Source organism: Centropristis striata, chromosome 17 (assembly GCF_030273125.1).
Source record: "Centropristis striata isolate RG_2023a ecotype Rhode Island chromosome 17, C.striata_1.0, whole genome shotgun sequence".
NCBI classification, from domain to species: Eukaryota; Metazoa; Chordata; class Actinopteri; order Perciformes; family Serranidae; genus Centropristis; species Centropristis striata.
Window position 1 is genome coordinate 6092314 of NC_081533.1, and position 11315 is coordinate 6103628.

The 11315-nt window shown below is 35.6% G+C and overlaps 1 protein-coding gene across 1 annotated transcript; it reads left to right on the forward strand.

Moving 5' to 3' along the window:
- Positions 1-798: 798 nt before the first annotated feature.
- LOC131989932 (ubiquitin carboxyl-terminal hydrolase 47-like) lies at positions 799-11255 on the forward strand. Its single transcript, XM_059355311.1, has 10 exons — positions 799-1001; positions 1092-1188; positions 2617-2732; positions 2852-2922; positions 3795-3920; positions 4008-4103; positions 5239-5367; positions 6489-6617; positions 8224-8299; positions 9404-11255. Exons 1-10 carry the CDS (start codon positions 944-946, stop codon positions 10330-10332), a joined length of 1827 nt encoding a protein of 608 aa, XP_059211294.1. The 5' UTR covers positions 799-943; the 3' UTR covers positions 10333-11255.
- Positions 11256-11315: the final 60 nt, after the last annotated feature.

The following is an 11315-nucleotide window of genomic DNA, read 5'->3' on the forward strand; positions in this document are numbered from 1 at the left end:
TCTTGTATTTTACTTTAATATATATAAGCCTTGAAGCTCTATGGAGTCAGCACAGTCAAGGCTAGAAGTGGAAACAACTCGAAAATGTCTATAACACAGTTATAATAACATAAATAATAAAAAAAGAAGATGCATGTTGAATTTTCTAAATAATTATTTTAAAGATTGGAATAAAATGGATTTTATATATACAACACTTTTTTTCCCCACGTGCCCACAAGTGTTGCGAATATTGTTAGAATAGAAATATCACAGTTTTAAGCTTCGTTTTGGTTACTTTTTCTAACAGAAAATTTTGTAAACTATGATCCGTTCAAGGACTGTGGGAAAGTTCAAATTTCGACAACAGTGCCTGTTTTTACAGTTTCTTTCTACGATAAATTTTTACGATCTTTTGAAAGAAATTTACTTTTTCACACTTTTTGACAGATCACAGGTTTAAGGTTCTTTTTGGTTACTTGTTTTAATGGAAACATTCGTAACGGATGATTTTATTAATTTAATTTAATTATTTAATAACTTTTATAGACCATAAGTCTGTCCTTACGCATACAAGGACAACATATAGCTGAATGGGGAAATGTAATATTTATTAAAAAAAAATAGTATTATTATTATAAACATAATTTGGATGTCTGTTTTTATTATTATATTCACAATGACCAAATAATGCTCTTTCCCACCATTATTGGGTTACGAAACAGTATCAAAATACATGCAAAACCCTCTGAAACTAGTTTAACAAGTTTATTCTCCTGTAATGCAACCCTCATACCGTTCAGTGTGGTTTTGATGCAAATCTGCCTGTCTCGTTAACAGACTTTAGACTTCTCCCTGTGTCTCCTAACGTCTCCTGTATCTGTGCTTCAACAGGTTGAATCCAAACGTCCACAAACAAGTCCCGATCTGAAAATGTCCACACTCTCACCTGAAAGACATCAGTATGAATCATGATGTCGTTAAACAGTTCAAAGAGAAGCTGGACAGGTTGAACGTATCAGGTAAGTGAAGCATGTGGCTCATGCATTTCTGAGTTTTATGATAATGTGGCAGTTTTTGTGTCTTATGTTGGTTATCTGTTGTGTCTTTAGACTACCATGGCCTGAGCAGTCCAGGCCTGACCTGCTATCTGAACAGCGTGCTTCAGGTGCTTTTCATGACCGAAGACTTCAGAAAGGCTATGAAACGGTTCGTACTGCAGCTTTATTATGGCGCTCTTAATCAGTGTTTCCACTAGGATTTTTTTCAGCAGCGGGGGTAAAGGGTTATTCTTCCCCTAAATTTGGTGCCTCTTGCACATTCTAATGCCACCATTCCATCTTAATCATTGCATATTTTACTGAATTGTTGCAAAGGAGAATAAGGGTTCTTCTATGTTTTATTTAAGGCGTCATATTTTGACAGTCTGCTTGTAGATTATGAGGTGGACTCTGTTTACACATCCATGTGCTCTTATTTTGAAAGCTGCATGTTGCTTTTTTTTGAAGGTGGGTCTAACACGTTCTTACCTTAACGCTTAGTAAATACCAGGAAAACGAGTGGTGGCTGACTGGCCACAGTGTGCTTTGTTCTCTTACAGTAACGTTAGCAGCCATCCACTCTAACAGGCAGTCTGACCCATATACAGTCAATGGTGAAACCTCACTAAAATAACTGGAGTAATGCTAACAGTTGTGATGACATCTCCATTGGCTCGTCCCTGCGATGAGAGAGCGCTGTGGTCACAGAATAAAAAAAATAAAACAATCCCCTATTTACCGTTTGCAAAACTCCTCCCCCAAACGCTCTTCGTCCAATCATAGCCTTAGCAACCGTTGCTAAGAGAAAAAGGTCTGTCAAGCTTTGAGCTCTGAGCAGCAAGGTGAAACGGTGTTCATGCGGGATTTGTAAATCTGACACCAGGTACCCTCAGAGTTTAGCAGGAGGAGTCCTTTTTCCCCCATTTCCAAAACTCAAAAAACAAGAGGAGGGTTGCTGGCTGTGGATTAAACAGTGTGGGAGAGCCCACTCCCAACTTAATATCATGAAGATCAAAAGACACACAAATGTCTGCTCCAAGTTAAGCTGCTAGCTAGCAAACATGAGCTAACTGATGATTGTTCAGCTGTTAGATGCGATAACCCAAACTGGCTTTAACAGGTTGGTTCCTGTCAACAAGTATTCTTACCACTGCTAGTGCAGAACAAGTCCAACAAACGTATGTTTATGACAGCATGTGTAAAATTAGCATGCTACGCTAGCTAGCAATGTTGCTAGGAGCTTAACATAATACAGGGCTGTACAGTGCTAATAGCTAGCGTCACTGAATCCCACATTGCTGGCTATTGGCTAACATTCTATCAAAATGTCACATTAACTATTAATATTAATGATCATGTTGTGTTTCCAATTAATGAAGTGGTGTGAAACTAGAGTGTAACTTCTTATCTTCAAACCGTATATATTTTGACTCTCTTGATCAATTGAAACCCCCTATATTCACCTCTTTGGAGTTTCTTAAATTAATTGTTTGACATTATGGGATGCTTTACTGCTGAGACTTACATGAGATATCTGCTCGTCACTGGTTACTTTAATGCAAGTTTAATAAAGTTTATAATGTTGTCATGGTCACAGATCCTGCAGTGAACATTCAGCAACCATTGAACCAGAGCTGGTAAGGCTCTTTGATGATTTACAGAGAAATATCGCCAGAACTCACGACGTCACAGACAAACTGGGGATCTCCAACGGTAAGTTTGGACTTACATCGAACTGCAGCTGAAGGGGCTTGTGTGTTAATAATAATAATATTAATCATAATAATAATAATAATAATAATTATATGTTTTGTCCTCGCTCTGACTTTCAGTTTATGAGCAACGTGATGCTGCTGAGTACTTTGAGAAGATCCTGTGTCTGACCAGCTCAGAGGCGACCCGGGTTAGTATAGGATCAGATTAATCTCTCTAATGATGCATTCAGGATCAGAATCAGGATCAGGATCAGGATCAGAAATACTTTATATATATGTAAATACTTTATTGATCCATAGGGGGAAATTGCTTTTGTTACAGTTGCCACTGTATAAGAAATAGAAATAAGTCTTTAACTAAAATAAAGATTAAAAAAAAGGCATGCTTTACAAAGTATAAATGCAAGTCTTAAGTAAATAGAAATAAGTACAAAATAGAAATAAAATAGAAACATGAAATATAGAAATACATTTTGAGTAAATGGAGGAATGTACAATTTATATTTCATATTTATATTTTTATTTCTATTTGTCCATATCTCTCTTTACTTCAAATTTATTTCTATATTTCATATTTATATTTGTGCAATGTATTTCTATATTTCATATTTCTGTTTCATTTCTGTGTCTTTTCATATCTCTATTTATTTCACATTATTTTCTATATTTCAGATTTTTATTTCTATTTGTACATATCTCTTTTCACTTCAAATTGATTTATATATTTCTAATTTATTTCTGTTTGTACATATCTGTATTTACTTCAAATATTTCTATCTATAGAATAGTTGTCAGATAAATGTAGTCCAGTAAACAGGACAGTGTTAACCTCTGAAATGTAGTTAAGTAGAAATATTGAAGTAGAGTTACTTTAAGTTCAGAGGATCAAAAGATAAGAAATGTAGATATTTGTTACTGGGGTGGTTTCAAGTCGACAGGAGGAGAGTTTTTTTTTTTTATATGAAATAAAAAGGTTTTCGGTGGAATATTCCTTTAACAGTCAAGTTAGGCAGCAGTATTGTCACAGCTTTACTGAACTCTGATGTTTCTCTGTTTCCAGATGTTCAAAGGAGAGCTGAATCACAAGTCCCAGTGCCTCCGCTGCAAAGAGAAGAACGACTGCAGGAGTTTTTTTTGGATTCTGCCGCTCACCGTGGAAGATCCATCTGGTCGAACCTACAGCGTGGTACGAGGACGGTGATTTATTTTAACATAAATAAGAGTTGTGTGTTGTGTAATGCATGCAGGATGAATAAATAGAGGCTGGTTGCAGGAGAAAGGGCTGAAGGCGTTCTTCAAGGGAGAGAAAGTCTGCGGGGACAACAAGATGTTCTGCAGCCGGTGCAACGACAAGCAAGATGCACACTTTGTGAGTATTTGTTAAAAAGTTTACCCTTTTAATGGCTTGTAAAACTTTTACATCATTTCTCATAAATTTACTATTGAGGACGATGAATTCAGGGTCCTGAAATCGATATGAGACGACATCATGAGACCTGAACTCACAAAACACATTGAAAAACGATTTAATTACATTTTATTATAGAGCTTTTCCAGACATTTAATTGAAAAACGATTTGTTACAATATTTTTAATTAAAAAAAACTCCTGTTCAATGTGAAGTGAGATTTTCATAACACCTAGGGCTTAGTTTAATTTAGTTTAATTTTTAATTTGGATATTGGCTTCCCACAACTATGATAACAAGATAATTAAGATAAAATGTATTTAAAAATGGTAATTTAACGGAAAACAAATAAAACATAATTTAAAAAAATAAAATAAATTGTTTTAAAAAATCTGCTATTAGAGACAACTTAAAAATGCATGATTGTGATGTCAATTCTGACCAAAAAAAAATCACAAATATAATTTTTGGATAATTGTGGAGCTACGAACGTGTGATAAAAGTAAATAATTTGCCTGCCAAAAACAAAATTACTTTAATTCAACCATAAATGAAGCAGGCCAATTTCATTTTTGAGTCATATTTGGCCACCAATTTAAAAAAATATATTTCTACATAAGCTGCCAAAGCATTATTCACTTTCATTTACAAATGGAAACATAAGATATGAGAAGAAAACATACTCCTTTATTAGTCCCACAATGGGTAAATTTCCTGTGTTAGATATCATCATATTCATCATAAGAAGAAAAAAAAATATTAACAAGAAACATATAAAATTGTTAAAATGTAAACAAGAAGAAATATTAAAAAGTACTTTGCCTTTAAATAAAGGCAAAGACAAATACAAAGACAACCAAATAAGCCCATTCCCAAAATAAGTGAATTAATGGATTAACCCCAAGCCGTTTCAGGGAATGAGTTTTATATATACAACACGTTTCCAAGAGTCCACAAGTGTCACAAGTGTCTCCACATGCTATACATGTTGAACTATTTACATTTTTACAACCTCTCCTCTCCTGTCCTCTCCTCTCTGCTCTGTGACTTTGTAACTCTCGTGCTCATGCAGTTTGTTTTTAATGATGTGTTCTAGGAATGTGAGATGACACAGAGTCCAGACATTTTGACCCTCCTGCTGAAGAGATTCAGCTTCGACAACAAGCTCCGATGTTTCATCAAGCTTCACTGCAACGTGGACGTCCCCGAAACTTTACACATCAAGGTCAGTTTCTATATCAATAGGCGTGTTTCCACTGAGTACCTTTTGGAAAGCGGCTGAGTGTTTTGGCTCCGCCCACTAGTTAGCAGCTCCCCTCAGCCTCTGGTCCCATCATAGACCGTATAAATAATGGATGTAGTGACCGTGACATCACCCGTTGGTTTGTGGCTCGTTGGTAACATCTAGTTCAGCGTTACACTTGATGCCATCTTGTGCCGCCATCTTGTTTCCTGAAACAGGGAGCAGACCGTATTTGGACTGTGGAGGAGGAGAGGGATCTGATCACTGACTACAGCCTCTCTACACCTCAACCTGACTGATTCATTGTAGCATTAACTGGAGCATTAACTTGTTAATGTTAGTTTTGGCAAAAAACAAAAACAAAATGTTTGTTACTGACCTCAGAAAACTGAGCAGCGACTCCTTGGAGTGTCTGTTAGTCCAAACAAACAAGACATTTAATGAACAAAACGTTCAAATAAACTGTCATTAAGTGAAAAATACAGTGAAAGGGTCAAAGTTATGAGACCAAACCGCTAAACGTCCTTTTTTAATATCTATATAACTTTATATATAACTTTATTGACACGTTGCCGTGGATACGCATTGTTCTGCTTCTCTCCTGGTGACGGCTCGCCTTGTTAGTGACCTGTCAATCAAAGGTAGCCACGCCCCAAATCATATGATTCTTTATCTTCTATTTTCTTCTAAATGGGGCCATTATTTACACTATTGACATCAAATTGTCTTGAAGAAGATTTTTTACTAGAGATTGAGACCATAGTGTTGTCCTCAAAAAAATTCTGAGGTAATAAATCAAGTGAGAAGTTTTCTCACTTTGCAGTGAAATGAATGGACAGAAATGTTTTTGCAGCCACACTTAGCTCCCCCTGTTGTCATTTTCAGTAGAATGCAGCTTAAGGCACTTCCTGGTTGGCCTCCCTGCTCAGACCAGGAGGTTGCCGCCTGGTAGCAACCCGAGGCAGGTACTTTCTGAGCATCCACATCGGTTCACTAGAGGGAGAAGTACCTGATGGAAACGCGCCTGTTATTTCTTCTTTCAGCCACTAAAGGCTTTAACGGTCCATCAGTAGTCTGACTTTGTTCCATTTCCGTCTCTTCAGAATTGCAAATACGACCTCTACGCTCTCGTCGACCACTTTGGTAATCTAACAGGAGGTCACTATACGGCTCAGATCAAATCTTTTGAGACTCACATGTGGTATCACTTCAACGACGACACTGTGAACGAGGTAAGGAGGCTCATTTCTCTTTTCATGAATCCTCACACTGCTGAAAGTATTATATTATATATTATATATATAATATTCAATACCACAGTCTATACTATTCTATTTTCATTTTCATTATCATGCGCAATATATCTGTCTACTACATCCTGCCATGTCATCTGCACTTTATTTTTTTTTTTTATTTTGTAGTGTGATATTTATATTATTTATTTTTATTGCTAGATATTTTGTTAGATATTTTGTTCATTGTTTTCTTATACTAGCCTATATTGTGATTGTTTTTGTAATTGTTTTGTATCTTTGGAGCAATCTGGAACCAGAATATCCTTTGGGATGAATAAAGTTCTATCTTATCTTACATATTTCTCTTTTCATGTGTTTATGGATGAGCTCCTTTTAAACTCTTTTTCTTCTATTTGCCTTGTCTGTTCAATCATTATTTTATGCTCCACTTATTTTTATATAATATACTTTCTTTCTGCCCTTCTATTTTTTCTGTCCTCTTGCTTTTTAATTGTATGTTTTAATTCTGAGTCGTCCTGTGTATGAAATGTGTTACATTAATAAAGCTGCTTTTAATTCTCCTTAACTCCATCAGTGGTGGAGGAAGTATTCAGATCTCTTACTTCAGTAAAAGTACTAATACCACACTGTGAAAGTACTCCACTAGAAGTAAAAGTCCTGCATTCAAAACTTACTGAAGTAAAACCAGTGGTGGAATGTAACTAAGTACATTTTTTCAAGTACTGTACTTAAGTACAATTTTGAGGTACTCCTTGAGTATTTCCACATTTGTAACTTTATACTTCTACTTGACTACATTTTAAGGTAAAATATTGTACTTCTTACTCCTCTACATTTAGCTGCCAGCTTTAGTTACTTTCCAGGCGAAGATTTAACATAAAAATATGATACATTTAAAGTGATTACGCATGTTTTAAAATTAAATCACATAAAGTATATTAAAGAGGTAAAATGAGCTCTACATAGACAGCAGTAAAACTCTGTTTACATAAATGCACCAATACTAATAACAATCTAATATATTTAGAATATATAAAACATCGAGTGGGTCCATTCTGCATAAGGAGTACTTTTACTTTTGATACTTTAAGTACATTTTGATGCTGATACTTTTGTACTTTTACTTAAATAAGTTTCAAACGCAGGACTTTTACTTGTAGTGGAGTAATTTCACAGTGTGGTATTAATACTTTTACTGAAGTAAAGGATATGGATACTTCTTCCACCAGAGAGGAAAAGTACAAAAGTATCAGCATCAAAATGTACTTAAAGTATCAAAAGGAAAAGTACTTACTATGCAGAATTGCATCTATTATTAGATGTATGTATTGATGCATTAAAATTGATCATGTTTTTATGTTATATCTCAACCTGAAAAGTAACTAAAGCTGTCAGCTAAATGTAGTGGAGTAAAAAGTACAATATTTGCCTCAAAATGTAGAGGAATAGAAGTATAAAGTTACATAAAATGGAAATACTCCAGTAAAGAACAAGTACCTTAAAATTATACTTAAGTTCAGAACTTGAGTAAATGTACTTAGTTACATTCAACCACTGAACATCATGAAATTCAATCCTTCAGGTGAAACAACAACTGTTTGCAGCTGGAGACAAGTATTTGAGGTCTTCTACAGCTTACCTCCTCATGTACAGGAAGGGTAAGTTTTAAAATGTACAGCATTCAGTTAATTTATTTTTGTTTAGTTCCATTTAGAGTAGTTATTGTTTTTAAAATGTGTCAACAAGAAGGGACTTTGTTCAGCCACTGAAGATGAAAACTGCTTTATTTCCGTTTACTTAATGTGGAGTTGAATCCAGCCGATCAATTAAATAATAATGATTAGGTCAAAACAAAACGGGGGTGTCCAAACTTTTTTTTAAGAGCTGATATCTAGACATTTTCCATGGTTTTCTTGATTATAACCAAAATCATTATGAAGAAAACCATGAAAATGTCTAGAATTTAATGTTTTTAACAGGATGTAGTTATTACAAACGCTTTATTTTTGGCGATATTTTAAATGAGACACGTAGAATAAAGTGATTTTGACAGAAATATCACAATTTTTAGCATTGTTTTGGTTACTTTTTCTAAACCTATGGGAACTTTTTAAACCTATGATCCATTCGAGAACTGTCAGAAAGTTCAAATTTTGAAAATAGTGCCTGTTTTTACAGTTTCCTTCTATGATAATTTGTGTAATTTTGCGGATCTTTTGAAGGGAACTTACTTTTCAGGTTCAGTGTGTCTTCAGGATGATAATATTTATCAGTATTTTTAGTCAATAAGTGGTGCCAACTTCAGTACCAATAAAAGCACTGGAATAATAGTTTCTGAGAGGGGAAATAAATAGAATAAAACAAATATTTATACATAAGTAAATAGATGAATAAAAAAGGGAAAAAGAAATTAGATCCAGGAGTGTTTATCCTCATAAAAATCCTATTTAATTCTTAATTTTCCCATATTTTCTTGTACGTTTTTGGTCAGTTTTGGTTCCAGACTCTGTCCACCTCGCTGCACTTTTATTCTAAGTCTAATTCATTTATAAAACACACGATAAAACACACAATAAACAAAGTTAAAGATGAATTTGACTTTCTTATGGATATATTTCTTATATATATTGAGATTATGTCATTGTTGTAAGTTATTTTTGCCACAATAATCATGGAGTGACGGTGTGATATTGTGACAGCCCAACAGTGTTTATTTCTGCTGTTTTTTGTCAGTAATAGCTCAATTTTTTTCTCTTTTAAAGTGAGCAAGAATCCCGAAAAAACTGATGAAGGTGACCAGGAGTCTCTCTGTACACAGTCAGATGTGGAGGCAGAAGGAAGATATGAAGAGGCAGAGAGAGGAGAGGCTCTCGTTTCTCACCGTCAACCGAAGCAGGAAAGCTTCAAAGGACAGGAAACTGTGCAGCACTTGCATGGCGAGATATTAAAGAAGAGCCACGATGATACGATCGGGATGAAACAGACAAACCTGAGAGCAGGTTGTGGGAGGACACACCATGAGATGCTTCAGTCAGACTCTGTGGAAGATGGAGACAGTTTGCAAACACAGATGTCAAACTTTGTGATGCTGCAAAAAGACGGAGGACGAAAACATCATGAGAAGAGACGGCAGCTTGATACAAACCTGCACCATGTGGACAGTATGATAGAGCAAAACCGTGCATCTTCAAAGAAAAGACTGAATGCAAATGAGACTGTCTGGGAAACACCAAATTATGTCGTAGCGAAGACTAAAACAAGTGTTAAGGATTGTAGCATAAGGACCAGACCTGCAGAATCTAAAGCTGTGAGAATCAAAAAGGAGGCAGTAACAGAGGTAAGACTAGAAGGAAATAGTGCCAAACAGGAAAGAGAGGCTGGTGTCGGTGCATGTATGTGTAATTGTGATGGAAAGTCATATCATGTTTCCCCGAGTGACTGCTCTTCTGCTGCAGCTCGGTGCAGGACAGCACACATGCAGAGTCCCTCTAGGATGCGTGAACACAGTGGGGGGAACTTTTCAAAACTGAGCAGAAAATCAAAGAGTCCAAACAGCGACAAGGAGACTGAAGGCAGCAGCTGCAACCTGGACACAAAAACTGGGACAAAAGGATCAAAAACTTCAAGTTGTAGAGAGAAAAAAGAGGCTACAAAGAGCAGGGATAAAGACAGAAAAGAGCCGTGGAAGTGATGGAATAACAAAGAGAATATCTTAATCTACAGGTGATCTTTTTTGTCACTTGGAATAGCTGTTTTTAAATATTTTAAGTCAAAGTCACATTGTAAATATTCAGTAGATCTGAACATTTGACACTACTACTGACACTGACTCTGATCAATGATGTTTTTATTAAATCTCTGTTTCATACATGTAGATGGGTGTTTTATGTTTTATGTAGTATTTCAGCGAATCATCAAACAGGCTGGACATCATGTATTTATGTCTGTAAAGTAAATTACAGCCAATGCTGCTAAATAGCATTACATTTACAGTTTATACAGTCATTTACAGCAAGATATTTATGTTCCACAGTGGTTTGCAAATTATAAAAAATAATGAAGTACATTTACTCAAGTGCTGTACTTAAGGACAAGTTCGAGGTACTTGTGATTTACTCAAGTATTTCCATTTAATGCCGTTATACTTCTACTCCACCACTTTTAAGTGACATATTTTGTTACTCTCCAGATTACATCTGAGCTACCTTCATTTGGAGATAAAATTAGCACAATTTTAAACATCTACAGCATCACTTTTACTTGTTATTGGAGTGAAGTATTTTCAGTGGTGGGGCACCAGTTGGCAAAACGTTTTCTAGCATGAAGGTCAGCCTATATGGCACTGATGGCACTTAATGTTTTTTATGCCCCTTTTTGTCGAGAGCGTCTGTGTTTAGGGACCAGTCCAACTTGTTACATATAACTTATACACGCCACAATAGCAGTGTTGTCTGAGTACTTCTGTATGTGGCAGGACTCAGAGTTGTATTTGAAGTCTGCTGTGTACAGTGAGAACAGGAATGGAGCCAGAACAGTCTCTTGGTTAATTCACTGAGCATCAGACAGAACTGCAGGCTGTTTACACAGAGCAGAGGGGAGAGGACAGGAGAGGTCTCAAGTAGAGGTTGTAAAAATGCAAATAGTTCAATATGTATAACATGTGGAGACATGTTT